The 26,865-nt window shown below is 43.7% G+C and overlaps 1 protein-coding gene across 1 annotated transcript in view; it reads left to right on the forward strand.

The window, feature by feature from the left end:
• Positions 1-26,865, forward strand: part of nphp4 (nephronophthisis 4) — a gene marked incomplete at its 3' end in the record, with an annotated part of 350,376 nt that overhangs the window by 201,471 nt on the left and 122,040 nt on the right. Inside the window, exon 14 of the mRNA XM_079557985.1 lies at positions 19,593-19,784. Within this exon, the coding sequence (XP_079414111.1) occupies positions 19,593-19,784 (192 nt within the window). The remainder of the gene's footprint in view (positions 1-19,592; positions 19,785-26,865) is intronic.

The raw sequence follows: 26,865 nt of genomic DNA on the forward strand, positions 1-26,865 counted from the left end.
ATTGTCTCAAAGGTTTACTGGTCTAGCTCTGCTCCCCCTCAGGTGAAGTTGAGTGACTTATCTTAATGGGCGATAGTATGTTTCCTCCGGACACTCTGAAGACACTACCTCTCTCCTCACTTCTCCCGCTCCTGCCATCTGTGCTCATGTTTACCCAAACACAGCCTCAAAGCGAGGCTCCTGAGCAGACGCGAGCACAGAACAGGTGGCCCCACTGATTACAGATAAGAGCCCATTATGAGGGGCCCCCAGGGGACCGCTCTGGCTCCGACCCAGCGCCGTGATGGAGATTCTGACAGATCTCCTAATCACTGTTACTGAGATGTGACAAGAGGCTGGAAGGATATCGGAATTTAAGTTGAGATTGACTGGAATAAACAGTATCTCCCTGAAGATGAAGACTGGAGTGAGAACGCGGCTGTCGAGGAAAACGCCGCAGATCCAGAAGAGTTTTCTACCTCATTTGCTGTCTGCAGGCATACGAACGGGACGTCTTGCACATTAAAGCTGCGCCGCATTGTGACTGCGTTAAGTATTGGCTCATTAAACGCTGCTCAGGCATTGCGCTCCACCGTGCAGGTCGTCTATAGGAAACATTTGTCATCTATGGATAACGCGGGAGCGCATTAAAACGACTGGAGTCCTTAAGTCTGATTTAGGCCAAAGACAAATGGAGGGTGAAGCTGCCCCTAATCAATACAAAGACCTGGCCAGAGACGAGACCAATGTGTTCTGATTGTTTGTGTGGTGCGACCCAGCAGCTCTGCTATGGGTGAACCGGAAGGAACAAAAACCAAGATGGAAAATGGGAAAAACTTGGATTATGATTTTACAATAAATGTAAAGGGAACCCCTTCCCAGGAGGGGTTTGAGCACCCTGGGTGCTGGGAGCTCTGATGTCGGGGGCTTTGTGCCCCTGGTAGGGTCTCCCATGGCAAACAGGTCCTAGGTGACGGGTCAGACAAAGAGTGGTTCAGAAGCCCCTTATGAGAGACCAACAGGCCTGTGAACCGTGAGGCCGTCTTCCCGTGGACCCACCACCTGCAGGAGGAGGCATAAGGGGCTGGTGCAAATGATTTGGGCAGCTCCAACAGCTGCCCCCACGACCCGGCAACAGACAAGTGGAAGAAAATGGTTGGATGGATGGATGTAAAGGGAACATTGGATATAAGATAGCCTAAAAGAAGGCTAGGTGATAAACAAAGAAGCTCTCAACAGAGTAAAAGACAAAGCCCAAACTAAGATAATGAACAAACATAAAAGTGGTTTCTCAGGGTTGGCCTGACTCTGAGGTGTCACGCCAATAACAGGAGAGGGAAGCAGAAGGCTTTGACACAGTCCACCAATGGCTGATTCAACACAAGATGAATCCATGTATGGCTGAAATGGAGGGGCTGGAGGAGCAGTAATAGAAGCTCAAAATGAGCCGGCCAAAGAAAAAGCGTATGTGATTCAAACCATGTTAAAGAAACAAACCATGAGTTGTATTTCACTTTATTAATGCAGATCCAGTTTGCTTTCCAGTTTTTTCTACTACTTCTTCTACATATGTACTTTGTTGGTTATATTGCATCAATCAGTCTTATCTTGTGAAAAATCTTAGTAAACGTTTCGTTCCTATGAGGCAAAGCCAGTCCAGGCGGCTACTGAGTGGGGGTATTATGCAAAATGGACTTTTAGAGTTGATCAATATATTTAGGCCCGAGCAACGGACACGCAGTGTCCCGCGAGGGACTAATTAAAACCGTTAACGGGGGACGAAAACGCAAGAATTCACGTAGCAAACGTGAACCGATTCGCAAGTAACAGGGGTCAAAACGTAGTGCTCCGCAAGCTCTAATTTTGGGTGGGGTTCGCGAGAGAGAATAATAAAAGATGGCTCTGTGGCGCCCCCTCAAACAGGCAGTTTACATTGACCCAATGGAGGAGGGGTCGAAAAAAAAATCATCGTACCAAAGTGACATTGGCCAAGGACATAGACCACGTCAGGACATGTCAAAAATGATATTATGACCCCGCCCTAAATGCTACAGGAAGTCGGCCATCTTGGCCCGAACCTCAAACCTTCAAAATCGTACCTCTTGAACTTCTGGCCCCTGATCCCCGAGCTTTCGATGGAACGCCTCCAATTTTGGCCAACGTGTCCCAAACCCATGTGGCTTTCAAAATCATCAATTACATTTTTTTTAAACTATTGGGCATGGTCATGACAAGGCCGCAACTGAGAGGCCATTTTCAGCAAATTTCAAAGCCTCATATCTTTCACAGACTTGGCCGGATTGGAACGGACCCAATCCGGCGCGCGTGCACATTCCCCACCTGGACATAATGCTGTGCACACGCAGCCCCTATCGCCAAAAATGACCCACTGGCGCCCCCTCAAAGGTTTTGTCTTTCAAAATTCGTATAAAAAAAACGGGATGGTATGGAGGTGTGGAAAAAATCATACAGACCTTGTCTGTGATGGGGAACAACATATCAAAACCACGGCTCTCTGAGTAATGTCTTTGTGGGAGAAAAATAATGGCCGAAAAATCGTTTCCATTATTATTATTAGGCCCGAGCAACGGACACGCAGTGTCCCGCGAGGGACTAATTAAAACCGTTAACGGGGGACGAAAACGCAAGAATTCACGTAGCAAACGTGAACCGATTCGCAAGTAACAGGGGTCAAAACGTAGTGCTCCGCAAGCTCTAATTTTGGGTGGGGTTCGCGAGAGAGAATAATAAAAGATGGCTCTGTGGCGCCCCCTCAAACAGGCAGTTTACATTGACCCAATGGAGGAGGGGTCGAAAAAAAAATCATCGTACCAAAGTGACATTGGCCAAGGACATAGACCACGTCAGGACATGTCAAAAATGATATTATGACCCCGCCCTAAATGCTACAGGAAGTCGGCCATCTTGGCCCGAACCTCAAACCTTCAAAATCGTACCTCTTGAACTTCTGGCCCCTGATCCCCGAGCTTTCGATGGAACGCCTCCAATTTTGGCCAACGTGTCCCAAACCCATGTGGCTTTCAAAATCATCAATTACATTTTTTTTAAACTATTGGGCGTGGTCATGACAAGGCCGCAACTGAGAGGCCATTTTCAGCAAATTTCAAAGCCTCATATCTTTCACAGACTTGGCCGGATTGGAACGGACCCAATCCGGCGCGCGTGCACATTCCCCACCTGGACATAATGCTGTGCACACGCAGCCCCTATCGCCAAAAATGACCCACTGGCGCCCCCTCAAAGGTTTTGTCTTTCAAAATTCGTATAAAAAAAACGGGATGGTATGGAGGTGTGGAAAAAATCATACAGACCTTGTCTGTGATGGGGAACAACATATCAAAACCACGGCTCTCTGAGTAATGTCTTTGTGGGAGAAAAATAATGGCCGAAAAATCGTTTCCATTATTATTAGGCCCGAGCAACGGACACGCAGTGTCCCGCGAGGGACTAATTAAAACCGTTAACGGGGGACGAAAACGCAAGAATTCACGTAGCAAACGTGAACCGATTCGCAAGTAACAGGGGTCAAAACGTAGTGCTCCGCAAGCTCTAATTTTGGGTGGGGTTCGCGAGAGAAAATAATAAAAGATGGCTCAGTGGCGCCCCCTCAAGCACGCAGTTTACATTGAGTCAATGAGAGCCCGGTGGCAAAAAAAATCATCGTACAAAAGTGACATTGGCCAGGGACATAGACCACGTCAAGACATGTCAAAAATGATATTACGACCCCGCCCTAAATGCTACAGGAAGTCGGCCATCTTGGCCCGAACCTCAAACCTTCAAAATCGTACCTCTTGAACTTCTGGTCCCTGATCCTCGAGTTTTCTATGGAAAGCCTCCAATTTTGGCCAACATGTCCCCAACCCATGTGGCTTTCAAAATCATCAATTCAAATTTTGTTCCATTATTGGGCGTGGTCATGACAAGGCCGCAACTGAGAGGCCATTTTCAGCAAATTTCAAAGCCTCATATCTTTCACAGACTCGGCCGGATTGGAAAGGACCCAATCCGGCGCGCGTGCACATTCCCCACCTGGACCTAATGGTGGGCACACGCAGCCGCTATCGCCAAAAATGACCCACTGGCGCCCCCTCAAAGTTTTGACTTTAAAAATTCGTATAAAAAAAACGGGATGGCATGGAGGTGTGGAAAAAATCATACAGACCTTGTCAGTGATGGGGAACAACATATCAAAGCCACGGCTCTCTGAGTAATGTCTTTGTGGGAGAGAAATAATAGCCGAAAAATCATTTCCATTATTATTATTATTATTTTGGTGCGCCTTTGACCCCAATTTTGACCCCCTGAATATTAACGAAAACTCAATTTTATTTGACTAAATGATCAAAGTTGGTGAAAAATTCAATATTTTGAAGTCTGCAAAATCACACTGTGCATAATGCCTCAGTGGCGCCCCCTCAAGTCTGACCCCTATTCAAATGGAGGCATGAGTTTTTGGCCTAAACCTATGTTATTCGGTACAGTGATAGAGCACATCAAGACAAACGTAAAACGTCATTATAGCTACTTCCTCTGACAAACCGGAAGTCGGCCATATTGGATTGAAAATTTTACCCAGCATTTCTTCGCCTGACATTTTTTCAAGTCACTCCCAGGATTTTGGACCAAATGACATTTAACTTGGTGAGTGCAATCTAGAGGCGTAGAGCTACAATAATCAAGCTCTTTTGTTCAGATATCTGTTGCGGTGTGTCTCTACCGCTCTGCTAAAAAACATGCTTTTTCCGCGCCTCTTTGACGACAACTCACAAGGGCATGCAAATTCAGATCACACTCATCTTTGGATCACATACGCCCCTCTGTGGATCGTACTGATCACCCTTGATAATTGTACAATTTTCACAAAAATAGCGCCCCCTACCTATACCTTCAAAATTACACTTGCACGAAAGTGAAAACAAAGGTGATATCCTGATTCGGCACGTCGCACTGATCAAAAAAGTCTATTACAACATGCCTCTATCTCGCTTAATTTTCTGTATAATTAGGCCCGAGCAACGGACACGCAGTGTCCCGCGAGGGACTAATTAAAACCGTTAACGGGGGACGAAAACGCAAGAATTCACGTAGCAAACGTGAACCGATTCGCAAGTAACAGGGGTCAAAACGTAGTGCTCCGCAAGCTCTAATTTTGGGTGGGGTTCGCGAGAGAAAATAATAAAATATGGCTCAGTGGCGCCCCCTCAAGCACGCAGTTTACATTGAGTCAATGAGAGCCCGGTGGCAAAAAAAATCATCGTACAAAAGTGACATTGGCCAGGGACATAGACCACGTCAAGACATGTCAAAAATGATATTACGACCCCGCCCTAAATGCTACAGGAAGTCGGCCATCTTGGCCCGAACCTCAAACCTTCAAAATCGTACCTCTTGAACTTCTGGTCCCTGATCCTCGAGTTTTCTATGGAAAGCCTCCAATTTTGGCCAACATGTCCCCAACCCATGTGGCTTTCAAAATCATCAATTCAAATTTTGTTCCATTATTGGGCGTGGTCATGACAAGGCCGCAACTGAGAGGCCATTTTCAGCAAATTTCAAAGCCTCATATCTTTCACAGACTCGGCCGGATTGGAAAGGACCCAATCCGGCGCGCGTGCACATTCCCCACCTGGACCTAATGGTGGGCACACGCAGCCGCTATCGCCAAAAATGCCTTTAATTGGCTTTTAAGTGGCTTGTAAGTGGCCCGCCCATCCTCCGTGAAAATCGCCAGAGGTCTTAGCCTGGCAGTATGCTGGCTTCTGTCAGAGGTTTCTCCTGAAATTCGCCAGTTTTCCAAATTTCCCCCTTTCTTCACAAAAACTACACTTTTGGACTCGTATATACTTATACTACCCCTCTGTCACAGACATCAGCTTTAATTTGGACGTTTTTGCCTCCAAATTCACGTTTCTCTCAACTGTACAATCACAGGAAGTTCAATTCGACTGTTTCCTGTCCGTCTCTCTGTGTGTTCCTCATACTATATAGGTCTTACCAAATAATTGCTTCAATATCGAGGGTGCTGCAGGGCTGAAACCCCCTCTCAACGATTCTTTGGGCAGCCAGGAATGTACCCCAATTACAAAATGATACAATATATTATTTTCTAAACTGTCAATCCGTTTCCTGCAAACACACAAGTGCGGAGTCTCTCATGACATTTATTTCACATCCGCTGTGTTTTTCTCAGCAGAAGTAGCTCCGTTGGTAGAGAGCTGGGTTAGTGTACAGGAGGTTGCTGGATCAAATCCTGACTTTGACTCTCTTTCATTTTTTTTTACTTTTGGACTCAGCACTATCTGGGAAAAACATGCATCGTCGCCGATGGTTCCACACTCATTAAAAACAGGGAAATGAAATGACCCCTCCAGGGGGGACATGACCTGAAGAATTCTAAACTGTAAATCCGTTTCTTGCAAGCACTCAAGTACGGGATCTCTCATGACATTAATTTTTACATCTGCTGATTCATTCACTCAACCTGAGTAGCTCCATTGGTAGAGTGCCGAGCTAGTGTGCAGGAGGTTGCTGGATCAATTCCCAACCTAAACTGTTTTTTATTTCCTTTTTCTTTTGGACTCAGCGCCTTCCGGTAAGAACATAAATCATTGCCTATGGTCCCACACTCATTAAAAACGGAGAAAAAACCTCTCCTCCAGTGTGTTGCTGGTACAAAATTGCATTCTGGGAATTTAAATAAGCCAAGCTGTCATCAGGCCCATGTTTCAAGTGAAGGAGGTTGCTAGTCCAAACACAGCCTTGACACTTTTCTATTGCTTTCACCTTTTACGTGGGCCACTGCACACATTGTCACATGAGTACAGGATGTTTCATAAGATTTGCTGTGCCCGTGTAGCGTTATTGCTTGTGCATTGGGTTTCCAACCATGAGATTGCTGGGTCAATTTTGACCTTTGCTCTTTTTTTTTTTTTTTTAACCGCACCTACGGTCCCACTCTCATGAAAAACGCTTTCATATGCGTCACTAAAGAGCTAGAAATGGGGGGATCGTAGGAAAACAATTGAGGGAAAATGTCAAAAACAATCGAGGAAATGTATGGGGGGGGGCATGACTTGACTAACTTCTGCTCAATAACTTAGACAAAAGTAGCGCACATCAGGATAAGAGTACTATGGAGCTACAGCTCAGTGATAGTGTGCTTGTCTTTGGTGTAGGAGGTTGCTGGTTCAAATATGGCTGTGACACTTTTCTAATGCTTTCTCTTTTCTTGCCGGCATTTTAATAGGATTATGATACAGTGAAGTCTGTCTGTGATTTTAACAGTTTATACAGTGTTAAGAGTTTCTGCAATTTCAACAGTTCTTACAGTTTCTGCAACAAAATAGGGATTTTTGCAATTACAACACAATTATGCCACTACATAGGGATTTTCACAATAGCACTATAATGCAATTAAAGGGACTTTCGCATATAATGCACTGTAATGCAACTTAAAGGGACTTTCGCATATAATGCACTGTAATGCAACTTAAAGGGACTTTCGCATAAAATGCACTGTAATGCAACTTAAAGGGACTTTCGCATATAATGCACTGTAATGCAACTTAAAGGGACTTTGCATATAATAAACTGTAATGCAACTTAAAGGGACTTTCGCATATAATAAACTGTAATGCATCTTAAAGGCACTTTCGCATATAATGCACTGTAATGCAACTTAAAGGGACTTTCGCATATAATGCACTGTATTGCAACTTAAAGTGACTTTCGCATATAATGCACTGTAATACAACTTAAAGTGACTTTCGCATATAATGCACTGTAATGCAACTTAAAGTGACTTTCGCATATAATGCACTGTAATGCAACTTAAAGTGACTTTCGCATATAATGCACTGTAATGCAACTTAAAGGGACTTTCGCATATAATGCACTGTAATGCAACTTAATAGGGATTTTCGCGTCAATATGAGCGAGTTCAATCATGGAGCTCGCAAGGACCTAATGTCATGAAGAGTGGTCGCAAGAGACGAGAGCGAGCGGGGAGTGCGCCAGGGGCGAGGGCCTTTATCGCCGCGCGCGGCTTTAATTATTATTATTATTATTATTATTATTATTACGTCTTTGATCTCAATTTTGACCCCCTGAACATTAACGAAAAGTCAATTTTATTTGACCAAAGGTTCAAGGTTGGTGTAAAATTAACTATTTTGATATTCGCAAGACAACACTTTGAACAATGCCTCAGTGGCGCCCCCACAAGCATGCCCCCAATTCATTTGGAAGCATGCATTTTTTGGCCTAAACCTTTGTCTTTGAGTACAGTGATAGAGCACATCAAGACAAACTTAAAACATCATTATAACTCCGCCCTCTGACAAACAGGAAGTCGGCCATATTGGATTGAAAATTGTAACCTGAATTTCTTAACCTGATCTTTTGTCAAGTCACTCGAAGGGTTTTGGACCAAATGACATCCAACTTGGTGAGTGTGATCTAGAGACGTAGAGCTACAATAATCAAGCTCTTTTGTTCGGATATCTGTTACGGTTTGTCTCTACCGCTCTGCTAAAAATCATGCTTTTTTCCCGCCTCTTTGATGACAACTCACAAGGGCATGCAAATTCAGATCACACTCATCTTTGGATCACATAAGCCCCTCTGTGGATCGTACTGATTACCCTTGATAATTGTACAATTTTCACAAAAATAGCGCCCCCTACCTATACCTTCAAAATTACACTTGCACGAAAGTGAAAACAAAGGTGATATCCTGATTCGGCACGTCACACTGATCAAAAAAGTCTATTACAACATGCCTCTATCTCGCTTTATTTTCTGTATAATTAGGCCCGAGCAACGGACACGCAGTGTCCCGCGAGGGACTAATTAAAACCGTTAACGGGGGACGAAAACGCAAGAATTCACGTAGCAAACGTGAACCGATTCGCAAGTAACAGGGGTCAAAACGTAGTGCTCCGCAAGCTCTAATTTTGGGTGGGGTTCGCGAGAGAGAATAATAAAAGATGGCTCTGTGGCGCCCCCTCAAACAGGCAGTTTACATTGACCCAATGGAGGAGGGGTCGAAAAAAAAATCATCGTACCAAAGTGACATTGGCCAAGGACATAGACCACGTCAGGACATGTCAAAAATGATATTATGACCCCGCCCTAAATGCTACAGGAAGTCGGCCATCTTGGCCCGAACCTCAAACCTTCAAAATCGTACCTCTTGAACTTCTGGCCCCTGATCCCCGAGCTTTCGATGGAACGCCTCCAATTTTGGCCAACGTGTCCCAAACCCATGTGGCTTTCAAAATCATCAATTACATTTTTTTTAAACTATTGGGCGTGGTCATGACAAGGCCGCAACTGAGAGGCCATTTTCAGCAAATTTCAAAGCCTCATATCTTTCACAGACTTGGCCGGATTGGAACGGACCCAATCCGGCGCGCGTGCACATTCCCCACCTGGACATAATGCTGTGCACACGCAGCCCCTATCGCCAAAAATGACCCACTGGCGCCCCCTCAAAGGTTTTGTCTTTCAAAATTCGTATAAAAAAAACGGGATGGTATGGAGGTGTGGAAAAAATCATACAGACCTTGTCTGTGATGGGGAACAACATATCAAAACCACGGCTCTCTGAGTAATGTCTTTGTGGGAGAAAAATAATGGCCGAAAAATCGTTTCCATTATTATTAGGCCCGAGCAACGGACACGCAGTGTCCCGCGAGGGACTAATTAAAACCGTTAACGGGGGACGAAAACGCAAGAATTCACGTAGCAAACGTGAACCGATTCGCAAGTAACAGGGGTCAAAACGTAGTGCTCCGCAAGCTCTAATTTTGGGTGGGGTTCGCGAGAGAAAATAATAAAAGATGGCTCAGTGGCGCCCCCTCAAGCACGCAGTTTACATTGAGTCAATGAGAGCCCGGTGGCAAAAAAAATCATCGTACAAAAGTGACATTGGCCAGGGACATAGACCACGTCAAGACATGTCAAAAATGATATTACGACCCCGCCCTAAATGCTACAGGAAGTCGGCCATCTTGGCCCGAACCTCAAACCTTCAAAATCGTACCTCTTGAACTTCTGGTCCCTGATCCTCGAGTTTTCTATGGAAAGCCTCCAATTTTGGCCAACATGTCCCCAACCCATGTGGCTTTCAAAATCATCAATTCAAATTTTGTTCCATTATTGGGCGTGGTCATGACAAGGCCGCAACTGAGAGGCCATTTTCAGCAAATTTCAAAGCCTCATATCTTTCACAGACTCGGCCGGATTGGAAAGGACCCAATCCGGCGCGCGTGCACATTCCCCACCTGGACCTAATGGTGGGCACACGCAGCCGCTATCGCCAAAAATGACCCACTGGCGCCCCCTCAAAGTTTTGACTTTAAAAATTCGTATAAAAAAAACGGGATGGCATGGAGGTGTGGAAAAAATCATACAGACCTTGTCAGTGATGGGGAACAACATATCAAAGCCACGGCTCTCTGAGTAATGTCTTTGTGGGAGAGAAATAATAGCCGAAAAATCATTTCCATTATTATTATTATTATTTTGGTGCGCCTTTGACCCCAATTTTGACCCCCTGAATATTAACGAAAACTCAATTTTATTTGACTAAATGATCAAAGTTGGTGAAAAATTCAATATTTTGAAGTCTGCAAAATCACACTGTGCATAATGCCTCAGTGGCGCCCCCTCAAGTCTGACCCCTATTCAAATGGAGGCATGAGTTTTTGGCCTAAACCTATGTTATTCGGTACAGTGATAGAGCACATCAAGACAAACGTAAAACGTCATTATAGCTACTTCCTCTGACAAACCGGAAGTCGGCCATATTGGATTGAAAATTTTACCCAGCATTTCTTCGCCTGACATTTTTTCAAGTCACTCCCAGGATTTTGGACCAAATGACATTTAACTTGGTGAGTGCAATCTAGAGGCGTAGAGCTACAATAATCAAGCTCTTTTGTTCAGATATCTGTTGCGGTGTGTCTCTACCGCTCTGCTAAAAAACATGCTTTTTCCGCGCCTCTTTGACGACAACTCACAAGGGCATGCAAATTCAGATCACACTCATCTTTGGATCACATACGCCCCTCTGTGGATCGTACTGATCACCCTTGATAATTGTACAATTTTCACAAAAATAGCGCCCCCTACCTATACCTTCAAAATTACACTTGCACGAAAGTGAAAACAAAGGTGATATCCTGATTCGGCACGTCGCACTGATCAAAAAAGTCTATTACAACATGCCTCTATCTCGCTTAATTTTCTGTATAATTAGGCCCGAGCAACGGACACGCAGTGTCCCGCGAGGGACTAATTAAAACCGTTAACGGGGGACGAAAACGCAAGAATTCACGTAGCAAACGTGAACCGATTCGCAAGTAACAGGGGTCAAAACGTAGTGCTCCGCAAGCTCTAATTTTGGGTGGGGTTCGCGAGAGAAAATAATAAAATATGGCTCAGTGGCGCCCCCTCAAGCACGCAGTTTACATTGAGTCAATGAGAGCCCGGTGGCAAAAAAAATCATCGTACAAAAGTGACATTGGCCAGGGACATAGACCACGTCAAGACATGTCAAAAATGATATTACGACCCCGCCCTAAATGCTACAGGAAGTCGGCCATCTTGGCCCGAACCTCAAACCTTCAAAATCGTACCTCTTGAACTTCTGGTCCCTGATCCTCGAGTTTTCTATGGAAAGCCTCCAATTTTGGCCAACATGTCCCCAACCCATGTGGCTTTCAAAATCATCAATTCAAATTTTGTTCCATTATTGGGCGTGGTCATGACAAGGCCGCAACTGAGAGGCCATTTTCAGCAAATTTCAAAGCCTCATATCTTTCACAGACTCGGCCGGATTGGAAAGGACCCAATCCGGCGCGCGTGCACATTCCCCACCTGGACCTAATGGTGGGCACACGCAGCCGCTATCGCCAAAAATGCCTTTAATTGGCTTTTAAGTGGCTTGTAAGTGGCCCGCCCATCCTCCGTGAAAATCGCCAGAGGTCTTAGCCTGGCAGTATGCTAGCTTCTGTCAGAGGTTTCTCCTGAAATTCGCCAGTTTTCCAAATTTCCCCCTTTCTTCACAAAAACTACACTTTTGGACTCGTATATACTTATACTACCCCTCTGTCACAGACATCAGCTTTAATTTGGACGTTTTTGCCTCCAAATTCACGTTTCTCTCAACTGTACAATCACAGGAAGTTCAATTCGACTGTTTCCTGTCCGTCTCTCTGTGTGTTCCTCATACTATATAGGTCTTACCAAATAATTGCTTCAATATCGAGGGTGCTGCAGGGCTGAAACCCCCTCTCAACGATTCTTTGGGCAGCCAGGAATGTACCCCAATTACAAAATGATACAATATATTATTTTCTAAACTGTCAATCCGTTTCCTGCAAACACACAAGTGCGGAGTCTCTCATGACATTTATTTCACATCCGCTGTGTTTTTCTCAGCAGAAGTAGCTCCGTTGGTAGAGAGCTGGGTTAGTGTACAGGAGGTTGCTGGATCAAATCCTGACTTTGACTCTCTTTCATTTTTTTTTACTTTTGGACTCAGCACTATCTGGGAAAAACATGCATCGTCGCCGATGGTTCCACACTCATTAAAAACAGGGAAATGAAATGACCCCTCCAGGGGGGACATGACCTGAAGAATTCTAAACTGTAAATCCGTTTCTTGCAAGCACTCAAGTACGGGATCTCTCATGACATTAATTTTTACATCTGCTGATTCATTCACTCAACCTGAGTAGCTCCATTGGTAGAGTGCCGAGCTAGTGTGCAGGAGGTTGCTGGATCAATTCCCAACCTAAACTGTTTTTTATTTCCTTTTTCTTTTGGACTCAGCGCCTTCCGGTAAGAACATAAATCATTGCCTATGGTCCCACACTCATTAAAAACGGAGAAAAAACCTCTCCTCCAGTGTGTTGCTGGTACAAAATTGCATTCTGGGAATTTAAATAAGCCAAGCTGTCATCAGGCCCATGTTTCAAGTGAAGGAGGTTGCTAGTCCAAACACAGCCTTGACACTTTTCTATTGCTTTCACCTTTTACGTGGGCCACTGCACACATTGTCACATGAGTACAGGATGTTTCATAAGATTTGCTGTGCCCGTGTAGCGTTATTGCTTGTGCATTGGGTTTCCAACCATGAGATTGCTGGGTCAATTTTGACCTTTGCTCTTTTTTTTTTTTTTTTAACCGCACCTACGGTCCCACTCTCATGAAAAACGCTTTCATATGCGTCACTAAAGAGCTAGAAATGGGGGGATCGTAGGAAAACAATTGAGGGAAAATGTCAAAAACAATCGAGGAAATGTATGGGGGGGGGCATGACTTGACTAACTTCTGCTCAATAACTTAGACAAAAGTAGCGCACATCAGGATAAGAGTACTATGGAGCTACAGCTCAGTGATAGTGTGCTTGTCTTTGGTGTAGGAGGTTGCTGGTTCAAATATGGCTGTGACACTTTTCTAATGCTTTCTCTTTTCTTGCCGGCATTTTAATAGGATTATGATACAGTGAAGTCTGTCTGTGATTTTAACAGTTTATACAGTGTTAAGAGTTTCTGCAATTTCAACAGTTCTTACAGTTTCTGCAACAAAATAGGGATTTTTGCAATTACAACACAATTATGCCACTACATAGGGATTTTCACAATAGCACTATAATGCAATTAAAGGGACTTTCGCATATAATGCACTGTAATGCAACTTAAAGGGACTTTCGCATATAATGCACTGTAATGCAACTTAAAGGGACTTTCGCATAAAATGCACTGTAATGCAACTTAAAGGGACTTTCGCATATAATGCACTGTAATGCAACTTAAAGGGACTTTGCATATAATAAACTGTAATGCAACTTAAAGGGACTTTCGCATATAATAAACTGTAATGCATCTTAAAGGCACTTTCGCATATAATGCACTGTAATGCAACTTAAAGGGACTTTCGCATATAATGCACTGTATTGCAACTTAAAGTGACTTTCGCATATAATGCACTGTAATACAACTTAAAGTGACTTTCGCATATAATGCACTGTAATGCAACTTAAAGTGACTTTCGCATATAATGCACTGTAATGCAACTTAAAGTGACTTTCGCATATAATGCACTGTAATGCAACTTAAAGGGACTTTCGCATATAATGCACTGTAATGCAACTTAATAGGGATTTTCGCGTCAATATGAGCGAGTTCAATCATGGAGCTCGCAAGGACCTAATGTCATGAAGAGTGGTCGCAAGAGACGAGAGCGAGCGGGGAGTGCGCCAGGGGCGAGGGCCTTTATCGCCGCGCGCGGCTTTAATTATTATTATTATTATTATTATTATTACGTCTTTGATCTCAATTTTGACCCCCTGAACATTAACGAAAAGTCAATTTTATTTGACCAAAGGTTCAAGGTTGGTGTAAAATTAACTATTTTGATATTCGCAAGACAACACTTTGAACAATGCCTCAGTGGCGCCCCCACAAGCATGCCCCCAATTCATTTGGAAGCATGCATTTTTTGGCCTAAACCTTTGTCTTTGAGTACAGTGATAGAGCACATCAAGACAAACTTAAAACATCATTATAACTCCGCCCTCTGACAAACAGGAAGTCGGCCATATTGGATTGAAAATTGTAACCTGAATTTCTTAACCTGATCTTTTGTCAAGTCACTCGAAGGGTTTTGGACCAAATGACATCCAACTTGGTGAGTGTGATCTAGAGACGTAGAGCTACAATAATCAAGCTCTTTTGTTCGGATATCTGTTACGGTTTGTCTCTACCGCTCTGCTAAAAATCATGCTTTTTTCCCGCCTCTTTGATGACAACTCACAAGGGCATGCAAATTCAGATCACACTCATCTTTGGATCACATAAGCCCCTCTGTGGATCGTACTGATTACCCTTGATAATTGTACAATTTTCACAAAAATAGCGCCCCCTACCTATACCTTCAAAATTACACTTGCACGAAAGTGAAAACAAAGGTGATATCCTGATTCGGCACGTCACACTGATCAAAAAAGTCTATTACAACATGCCTCTATCTCGCTTTATTTTCTGTATAATTAGGCCCGAGCAACGGACACGCAGTGTCCCGCGAGGGACTAATTAAAACCGTTAACGGGGGACGAAAACGCAAGAATTCACGTAGCAAACGTGAACCGATTCGCAAGTAACAGGGGTCAAAACGTAGTGCTCCGCAAGCTCTAATTTTGGGTGGGGTTCGCGAGAGAGAATAATAAAAGATGGCTCTGTGGCGCCCCCTCAAACAGGCAGTTTACATTGACCCAATGGAGGAGGGGTCGAAAAAAAAATCATCGTACCAAAGTGACATTGGCCAAGGACATAGACCACGTCAGGACATGTCAAAAATGATATTATGACCCCGCCCTAAATGCTACAGGAAGTCGGCCATCTTGGCCCGAACCTCAAACCTTCAAAATCGTACCTCTTGAACTTCTGGCCCCTGATCCCCGAGCTTTCGATGGAACGCCTCCAATTTTGGCCAACGTGTCCCAAACCCATGTGGCTTTCAAAATCATCAATTACATTTTTTTTAAACTATTGGGCGTGGTCATGACAAGGCCGCAACTGAGAGGCCATTTTCAGCAAATTTCAAAGCCTCATATCTTTCACAGACTTGGCCGGATTGGAACGGACCCAATCCGGCGCGCGTGCACATTCCCTACCTGGACCTAATGCTGTGCACACGCAGCCCCTATCGCCAAAAAAGCCTTTAAATTGGCTTTTAAGTGGCTTGTAAGTGGCCCGCCCATCCTCCGTTAAAATCGCCAGAGGTCTTAGCCTGGCAGCTTGTTGGCCTCTGTCAGAGTTTCTCCTGAAATTCGCCAGTATTCCACATTTCCCCCTTTCTTCACAAAAACTACACTTTTGGACTTGTATATACTTATACTACCCCTCTGTAACAGACATCAGCTTTAATTTGGACGTTTTTGCCTCCAAATTCACGTTTTTCTCAACTGTACAATCACAGGAAGTTCAATTCGACTGTTTCCTGTCTACTACTATATACTATATGGGTCTTACCAAATAATATTTTCAATATCGAGGGTGCTGCAGGGCTGAAACCCCCTCTCAACGATTCTTTGGGCAGCCAGGAATTTACCCCAATTACAAAATGATACAATATATTATTTTCTAAGCTGTTAATCCGTTTCCTGCAAACACACAAGTGCGGAGTCTCTCATGACATTTATTTCACATCTGCTATATTTTTCTCAGCCTAAGTAGCTCCATTGGTAGAGAGCTGGGTTAGTGTACAGGAGGTTGCTGGATCAAACACCTGACCTTGACTCTTTTTCATTTTTTTTTTCTTTGGACTCAGCACTTTCTGGTTAGAACATGCATCGTCGCCGATGGTTCCAAACTCATTAAAAACAGGGAAATTACCCCTCAAGTGTGTTGCTGGGATCAAATTTCAGCCTGTGAATTTAGAAAACCCAAGCAGTCATCAGGCCCATGTTTGCTTGGAATTACAGCTCAGTGATAGCATGTTCGTCTCAAGTGAAGGAGGTAACTAGTCCAAACACAACCTTGACACTTTCATATTGCCTTCACCTTTTCCATTGCCCGCTGCACACATTGTCACAGCCTAAAACACATTATTGGGGGACGTTTCATAGCAGTTCACTCAACCTGAGTAGCTTCATTGGTAGAGTGCTGAGCTAGTGTACAGGAGGTTGCTGGATCAAATCCCAACCTAAACTGTTTTTTATTTCCTTTTTCTTTTGGACTCAACACCTTCCGGTAAGAACATGCATCATTGCCTATGGTCCCACACTCATTAAAAACGGGGAAAAAACCTCTCCTCCAGTGTGTTGCTGGTACAAAATTGCAGCCTGGGAATTTAAATAAGCCAAGCTGTCAACAGGCCCATGTTTCAAGTGAAGGAGGTTGCTAGTCCAAACACAGCCTTGACACTTTTCTATTGCTTTCACCTTTGACATGGGCCACTGCACACATTGTCACATGAGTACAGCACGTTTCATAAGATTTGCTGTGCCCGTGTAGCGTTATTGCTTGTGCATTGGGTTTCCAACCATGAGATTGCTGGGTCAATTTTGACCTTAACCGCACCTATGGTCCCATTCTCATGAAAAACGCTTTCATATGCGTCACTAAAGAGCTAGAAATGGGGGGATCGTAGGAAAACAATTGAGGCAACACAAGGGAAAATGTCGAAAACAATCGAGGAAATGTATGGGGGGGGGCATGACTTGAAGCTACCTCTCTCCTCCAGTGGGATGCTGGGAACTAACTTCTGCTCGATAACTTAGACAAAACTAGCGCACATCACAGTCCAAGTACTATGGAGCTACAGCTCAGTGATAGTGTGCTTGTCTCTGGTGTAGGAGGTTGCTAGTTCAAATATGGCTGTGACACTTTTCTAATGCTTTCTCTTTTCTTGCCGGCATTTTAATAGGATTATGATACAGTGAAGTCTGTCTGTGATTTTAGCAGTTTATACAGTGTTAAGAGTTTCTGCAATTTCAACAGTTCTTACAGTTTCTGCAACAAAATAGGGATTTTTGCAATTACAACACAATTATGCCACTACATAGGGATTTTCACAATAGCACTATAATGCTACTTAAAGGGACTTTCGCATATAATAAACTGTAATGCAAGTTAAAGGGACTTTCGCATAAAATGCACTGTAATGCAACTTAAAGGGACTTTCGCATATAATAAACTGTAATGCAACTTAAAGGGACTTTCGCATAAAATGCACTATAATGCTACTTAAAGGGACTTTCGCATATAATAAACTGTAATGCAACTTAAAGGGACTTTCGCATATAATGCACTGTAATGCAACTTAAAGGGACTTTCGCATATAATAAACTGTAATGCAACTTAAAGGGACTTTCGCATATAATGTACTGTAATGCAACTTAAAGGGACTTTCGCATATAATGCACTGTAATGCAACTTAAAGGGACTTTCGCATATAATAAACTGTAATGCAACTTAAAGGGACTTTCGCATATAATAAACTGTAATGCAACTTAAAGGGACTTTCGCATATAATAAACTGTAATGCAACTTAAAGGGACTTTCGCATATAATGCACTGTAATGCAACTTAAAGGGACTTTCGCATATAATAAACTGTAATGCAACTTAAAGGGACTTTCGCATATAATGTACTGTAATGCAACTTAAAGGGACTTTCGCATATAATGCACTGTAATGCAACTTAAAGGGACTTTCGCATATAATAAACTGTAATGCAACTTAAAGGGACTTTCGCATATAATAAACTGTAATGCAACTTAAAGGGACTTTCGCATATAATAAACTGTAATGCAACTTAAAGGAACTTTCGCATATAATAAACTGTAATGCAACTTAAAGGAACTTTCGCATATAATGTTCTGTAATGCAACTTAAAGGGACTTTCGCATATAATGTTCTGTAATGCAACTTCAAGGCACTTTCGCATATAATGTACTGTAATGCAACTTAAAGGGACTTTCGCATAAAATGCACTTTAATGCAACTTAATAGGGATTTTCGCATATAAAGCAGAATAATGCAACTTAATAGGGATTTTCGCGTCAAAATGAGCAAGTTCAATCATGGGGCTCGCAAGGACCTAGTGTGATGAAGAGTGGTCGCAAGGGACGAGAGCGAGCGGGGAGTGCGCCAGGGGCGAGGGCCTTTATCGCCGCGTGCGGCTTTAATTCAATGTTGTTCTCACACCAAAACATAGCTGTGTTTCCACCCACATGCCCATCTTTGAGGAATATTTCAGTCTGCTCCTGTGGCAGCCATCAAAAACCTTTTCCTGAGGTTCTGTGTATCCAGGACATTTCCTCATCTCTCGATCTCTTGCTAATCTTAATCCTTTCAACAAGCAGCAACCTCCCTCTCTCTTGGTACAGCTGCATTTTTGCTTTTTCTGGAAACTGCATTTGTGGTTTCTGTGTTCCACATTGTTTTACTCACGTCACAAGAGAAACAGAAACAAAAAAGGGACAAACAAGGAGGTATCCGGGCAAGACTCGCAGCTAAGCCACACATGCCTTCTATTGTTCTGGCTAGTGGACGTACGCTGGAGAATAAAAACAGATTAACTGCTAAGCTCTTCCCAGAAGATTGTGAAGGACTGTTGTGGAGCGGAGGGAGCTGCACAGTAGGAAGAGGGAGGAGGTGATGGACCTGACCAGTGCAGGACACCACGCTCTGAAACAGGGACAGACCCAAGAGGCAGGATCAGAGGAGACAGAAGGCAGCCAGCCAGGTTTCCTCTACCTCCAAAACATGCTGGTCAGGTTGGCCCACAATGGTGACGCGCTCAGTCACAGCAGCTGAGGACCTGAACACACCTGAATTTGGTTGTACAGTTGTAGAAGGACAAATAAAGTACTTACTTAGTTACTTCACTGCAAATCAAAAAACATTTGGGATAACATTCAGCTACACGAGCTGCACTGACTTTTTTGTTTTTCTCTTTATGGGCTTGCGTGAAAACCAGAAAGTGATACTACTGGATATTGTGCTTCTGATGTTTCAGATCAATATTGTATTTCCTATGTGTTTCATTAATAACTCCTCTCCCGTCCTCCAGCTCGTGTGCCGTCAGCTCGCGGCGCTCCCTGGCCCGGCTGAGCTCAGCTGGGTTCCCCGACGTGCTGGATTGTACGGGACAGCCCGCCGAGGAGCTGGATCCCTCCCAGCCTGTGACCTTTGACCCGCAGAGGGAGGAGAATGACCCTCTGCAGGGAAACCACCTGCTGCTGCAATTCCTGGCTTTCACCAGGTGAGTGTGATTCTATACGGAGAGAGCTTAATACAACCTCACTGTGAGGCAGAGGTTATAAAATGTGAGGGAATGAGAAGTCAGAAAGGGAGTTGTGCAGTCTCTGAGTGCCGTACAGCTCTCCAACAACACAACATTTCATTTAAAGCCTGGGTTGTATTTAACACAAGTCTAACTCATGTTTTCTTATATGGTGTTCTCTAAAGCTGTCAAAATGTGGTGCAGTAGTACACTGAATGAGATTATTGCACTGCCACTCATCCCTGGCCCCTTGTTTCCACTGAGTCCCAATCCACTCTGTCCTGCCACACCCTGCACAAGCCCTCTTAAACCCATCCAAGGCTACCCCAAGCCCATCCCAGCCTTTCCCAAACCAATCCTAGCTCTTTCAAACCCATCCTAGCTCTTTCAAACCCATCCTAGCCTTTCAAACCCACCCTAGCTCTTTCAAACCCATCCTAGCCTTTCAAACCCACCCTAGCTCTTTCAAACCCATCCTAGCTCTTTCAAACCCACCCTAGCTCTTTCAAACCCATCCTAGCTCTTTCAAACCCATCCTAGCTCTTTCAAACCCACCCTAGCTCTTTCAAACCCACCCTAGCTCTTTCAAACCCATCCTAGCCTTTCAAACTCACCCTAGCTCTTTCAAACCCATCCTAGCCTTTCAAACCCACCCTAGCTCTTTCAAACCCATCCTAGCTCTTTCAAACCCACCCTAGCTCTTTCAAACCCATCCTAGCTCTTTCAAACCCATCCTAGCTCTTTCAAACCCACCCTAGCTCTTTCAAACCCATCCTAGCTCTTTCAAACCCATCCTAGCCTTTCAAACCCATCCTAGCTCTTTCAAACCCACCCTAGCTCTTTCAAACCCATCCTAGCTCTTTCAAACCCATCCTAGCCTTTCAAACCCACCCTAGCTCTTTCAAACCCATCCTAGCCTTTCAAACCCATCCTAGCTCTTTCAAACCCACCCTAGCTCTTTCAAACCCATCCTAGCCTTTCAAACCCATCCTAGCTTTTCAAACCCACCCTAGCTCTTTCAAACCCATCCTAGCTCTTTCAAACCCATCCTAGCCTTTCAAACCCATCCTATCTCTTTCAAACCCATCCTAGCTCTTTCAAACCCATCCTAGCTCTTTCAAAACCCATCCTAGCCTTTCAAACCCATCCTAGCCTTTCAAACCCATCCTAGCCTTTAAAACCCATCCTAGCTTGTTCAAACCCATCCTAGCCTTTCAAACCCATCCTAGCTTTTTCAAACCCATCCTAGCTCTTTCAAACCCATCCTAGCTCTTTCAAACCCATCCTAGCCTTTCAAACCCATCCTAGATTTTTCAAACCCATCCTAGCTCTTTCAAACCCATCCTAGCCTTTGGGTTTGTTCCCCTGCATCTTGACCAGGACACTCTTGTAAAAGAGATTCTTAATCTCATTGAGTTTTTATCCTGGATAAATAAAAATGAACAATTTGCTGAATCTCCCTAAACCAGTCCCTCCCCTTTTCACCCTGTGCTGTCCTGTTCAGTAAGTCGTATGGACCAAAAATTCTCAAGTTAGGTCATTAAAAAGTGATGCCCAAATTACACACATTTTTGTGACACCGGCTGCGAATGAACCCGTATAAACATATCTCATCCCTACGCCATCCCGCTCCACTCCATCCCAGCCTTGTCCCTGTCCCCGTCAGCTGTCAGCTCCTGTCATGTGTTGTCATATAGCCCGGACACGGCTCATTCTGACAGGCTGAGGGGGTGCATAATGTGCTGCGCTTGCTCGCGGTGGCCCTATCAAAGCTCCGTTGGGAGAACAGGCCGTCGCCGCGGGTGACGCATATCCAAAATGACAATCGCACTGTGCTGTGGACTTCCCCTAAATGTACATTTCATGTCATCATTTACAGCAGCAGCAGTCACTGTCAGTCCAGTGCAGTGGAACTACTACTCTGTCTCTGAGAGGATCGGTCAGAATAAGCATCATTTCGTCTGCAGTCTGTTCCATTGTTTACCAAAATAAACTGTTATATTGGTACTGGTATAGTTTAAAAAAGTTTTCTTATAAAAAAATTCCAATAGATACAGTCCACAGAGCGTATATTAGGCCACGCCCCCTTTTTAATCTCTTTATAGACTTTTCACTACAAGCATATTTAGCATATATTTAGCCATTTCAGTAGTGGGAGTTCTTCAAACCAACAGTCCCTTTCTGTTCTGGCAGAACTATTGTCAACTACAGTGAAAGCAGAGGAGAACTGCAGCCTCATTATTTACATAATGTCATTCAAGTATTTTTAGTTTATAATATGTGCATCACACCAAAGCCAAATTGCAACATATTGCAAAACAATATATTGTAGGAGTGTGACAATATATCGATTTTCCGATATATCGCGATGTTTGGCGGGACGATGTGATACTTTTGATGACGTCATGCATATTAATGAGGCAGCAGTGACCCACTGTTTTCACAGTCAATCGAGGCCACTACAGTTTTGTGCACTTGGACCAAACACTGTCAAACAAATAAATTACTTTTAATGATAGTTTTTATATTTATGAAGAACATTGATTTTTGGTTGATTTATTCCTTTTTAAAAAGGAATATTTAAACGTAAATTAAGTCACTGACAGATCTATAGACCCATGTTTCAGTGTGTAAGTCAGGGATCATTTAAAGACACAGAAAAAGAGGTACAAAGCACATCAAAATAAATGTAAATGATGAATGATATGTGGTTTCTTAAAATTATGGTTAAAAGTAGCATGTTTTTTTTAATCGTGATGTATAAGTTATTTTTGTGCAATATATCGATTATCGCATTATCGGTGTATCGTGAGATAATTGTTATCGTAAGCCATGTATCGTATCGAATCGTGAGGTACCCAGAGGTCCCCCCCGCCCCCCCTAGTCCCAGCCCTAGATACTGGACCACTTTGTTCCTCTTCATGTCTTTGTATCTGTAATTAGTAGAAAATACATCAAGCATTCCGCATGAAGTAGACAAGAGCAGCTCTTTTTCCCCCACAAGGCAGCTTCAAATGTGACTGTTTGTGGGTTTTCCAAAGATCATACTTTATAAATCATGCAAAGAAAGACACAGTAAAAGCATAAAAAATGTAAACACGTCAGTTGCTTCACTGCTGAGTGGATTCCAATTGAAGCTTGTGTAAACCAACTCGGACTCTCTCAGTTATCCAAGCATGATCCTTCGTACCAAAGGTTTTCAAAGTGGACATTGTTCTTCTGTTGTTTTCAGTGGACAGCGTTTCATCTGTCATCCAGAAGTGTTTGGAAAATGTTTTGCTCCAACCAATTCCCACTCATCTCTCATTTACTGTACAACAAAATACAGGAAACACAAAAAGAAGCATTTCAGTTGAAGAAGAACAGGATTGCTCAAGACAGTTTAAATCACAACATAAAGCTCCAAAAAATGCTGCTCATTATGGATGTTTTCCGCATCGCGTGCATCTCGTCACCCTGTCACTGCCTACATTTTTTTCCTCCCCTTAATAGTTAATCTTGGGCGCCGTTTTCTTCCACTTGTAAATGACTTCTCACATCGGACTGGCTCAATAACAAGGCTCTTTCTATTTTTACCGCGTCTTATCTGGCCCATTTTATGACACCGTTTCAGTCTTCCTCTGAGGCCTGCACAATATCATCACACTGCCAAACGCATGTGGGCTGCTGCTTCATAAAATATCCACTCGCTCAGCCACTTTCCTATGACTAAAGGCTCATGGGGTTCCAGATCAAACCCCTAACCTTAGTAACCATATCCCTTTTCCTTAACCATATCCTGTCCATCCCCTGATATCCCAAATATTTTATGTGGTGGTATTTGGTGTGATTACTCAAATTTACCTGATGTAAAATGCTATTGCTGTTTATAAGGGAACAACTTTCCACCAAGCTAGAAGAAGTAGATTTCCCTGAATATGTTCCCTTTAAATGAAGATACAACCCATTTAGAACTGTATTAAATGAGAGCCTCTTCTTGTGTGTGTAAATGTCAGCACTTAGTTTGCACAAATATGGGAATTATCTGAGATATACCATGAACCTATGAGGCAATGTCAGCCCTTGAATGCTCGCTTGAGTGTAAATTGAAGTGGGGGCGGTGCACAGCTCTGCAGACAGATGCAGACGGCGAGTCGTTCTCAGCAGTCGCAGCACTTAGCGAGCGCGGGAGGGGAGGCTAATTCTACCTCTCACCAAACGCCTCATTATCAATCTGCATGTTTACACGGGGATATGAATGCATGCTCCGAGATCACAGCGGGAGCCGATGCTGCTTTCGAGTGCTGTGAGGTACTCCGTACATACGAGTTTCTCTATGACGAATGGCACATGAACCCGCCCACAAAGTCACATTGGGAAGTGCAGCGGCGGCTGGGACATTTCGTAGGTGGAATCTACGATTAAAACATTTATCTTCCACCTTAGATTCAGAGTATGTTTGAACATAGACAGAGTCAATGTAGCCTTAGGGGTACTGGGATGAAAAACATAAATAAAAACAAAGCGACAACAAATCAAAATGTAGATGTGTTTCTGTACAAGGACAATGAAATAAAGGACTCTCCATCCATCCATTTTCTTCGGCTTTATCCGAGGCCGGGTCGCAGAGGCAGCAGTCTGAGCAGAGATGCCCAGACTGAGAGGTCATAGGTCATAGTCCCTCCAGCGTGTCCAAGGTCCTCCATGAGGCCTCTTCCCAATAGGACATGCCTCCAGAGGGAAGCGCCCAGGAGGCAGCTGGAACAGATGCCCTAGCCACCTCAGCTGCTCCTTTCGACATCACGGAGCAGCGACTCTACTCCGAGCTCCCCCTGGATGACTGAGCTCCTCACCTGATCTCGAAGGTTGAGGAGAATCTAAACCTTACAGGTCATCCCAGCGGCGTCGAAAGATGGATCAAATGCAGAGGAAAAATTTCGTTGTGCAGTTGTTGTATAATGACAGAAAAAGCACCTTAACCTCATTGTTGAGAAATGAAATGTGTTTATGTCAAAGGACAGCTTAGGTTTAGTCGACCAATGGCAAGAAATCATAAGTCTCCTCTGTATCAACAGATGTTATTGCTGATGCTGCTATCAGTTGTGGAAAACTTACATGGGGTTAGGCAAAATAAGTTTAACTTACCCCTCGGTCAAAAATTGTGAGGATGTGGATGTTGTTTGTCTATTGTGTCTTGTATTTGCTGGACTGAAGCTACTGCTACTTCTGCCTTTGTGCACTGGTGTATGAATTAGAGTATAATTGGGTGACTGGTTCCTTGCCGTAAAGCCCTTTGTGGCGAATGAATGTGGAAAAGTGCTTTATAAGTTGAGACCATGTGACTGCCATTTTGACTACAACAGCGAGGAGAGGCTTCTTAAAGCTCTTAAATCCATTTTCTTGCAGTAGTGTACATTTATTTTGCTACCACAGATCTACATTGCAAGCACAGCATTTGTGAAAGTAAAACAGTCCCTGTGTGTTGTTTTTTTATCGATCACAAATGTGGAAGTAAGAGTCTCAATTAGTCACTCAGTCTGGGACTAAAACATGTATTTACCAATCTTGTGCTTGACGGTTTGCGAGAGCTTGAAGCTTCTTTGTGCAGCAGCTAAGGGAAACTTGATTTAAAACGTCCTCAACCCACCCAACCCAGTCCAGTCAACTATGTTTGAAGCATCTCTACTGCAATGGATGCTTCCTGAACGACTGATAGCCTACACAAACACAAGGCGCCCACTATTTTCTCTATGGGCCCCCCTGTGTTGCATAAATGGAACCAGCTAATGCCACTATTACAGAGCGCGACTGCATTCTAATGCCTTGTACAAGATGGCGGAGGAAATGGGGCTGTTCAGAAGAATGAGATGCACGTGTGATTCCCTCCTCAGTCGAAAAAAACGATTACCTCCTTGCTGTTCAAAGCCCGTGTGCTCGAGAGGAGAAGGAGCCAAACTGCCCTCGTACGGAGAGCTGAAGGTGTAGAGCCTCTTCTCTTCACCGCGTGGAGCCTGTAACTGCGCTCCGGCTGATTTAACCGTCATTCAGAATATTACTGGGCCCCTGGTGAAGGACGGGCATGCTCGATGAATATGGAAAAGTCAAATCCAAAATCGCTAGATGAAATATGAAACCCCCTCGGAGATCGTTAATGATATTAATAATGGAGCTGTCATTCCTGAACTGATGTGACACTTGACTTTTTACTTTTCTGCCAAGGAGCCGCAGTGTCTTGAGTCCTTCGGTCCTGTGGAAGTTAGATCCCAGCTCTGGCCATTGGTTGTGTCCTTGGGTAAGACATATTACCCTCTTTTCCTCGAGTGTCTGCAGGGACTGTTGAGAATGTGTGTTGTGAGAAGAGAATGCAGACACAAGATACACATTAGCCTTTATGCGTGTTAGCGTGTATCTTGTGGGTGCAATATTTTGACCAAACACATAAATAATGATAGGTCTGATAAATATTTGGAAAGAATTTATCGATTGGAGGATAGACTCTTTGGTATCAGACGTTTCACACGGAGCTATTGAGTGACGGACAGTCCATTGGTGTATTATTTATCAGCGCTACTTTTTTGAGTGGTGGCAGTGATTATACAAATCAATTTTTTGAACGAACCAAAGTATTTAAACACTTCAAAATGCGAGCGCTCGGTGGGGGATTGGACTTACCAGAGCTGCCATGCAACCTCCTCCAGGATGCCATGGAAGTTTCACTTTCACCAACTTTTGTCAGTAAAACTTTGGCCTGTCTGTGGAAGAGCACTCTTTTATATTCCTTTTGTTACTGTTGTGTGCTGCTGTCCCTGTCATCGCTCAATCAATCTAATGATCCGCCGTTTGAAAGATAAACGTTGATTGAAGAGATAATAATATGGATAAGTCTCCTGAAATTGTCGTAATTTACACAAATCCATAAATTGTTTTTTAATACTCTTTGGGGCTCGTTTATCAAGACGGGTGCTCAATAAAATGTTGCTTTGTGAGCATGATGCACCTAATCCATCATCTGAAGCCTCCTGTATCAGATCAAATCTGTGAGAATGTTCCGTGGGTAAAAAATGCACTGATGATTGACTGA

The sequence above is a fragment of the Gobius niger genome (genome assembly GCF_951799975.1).
Source record: "Gobius niger genome assembly, chromosome: 6".
Taxonomy (NCBI): Eukaryota; Metazoa; Chordata; class Actinopteri; order Gobiiformes; family Gobiidae; genus Gobius; species Gobius niger.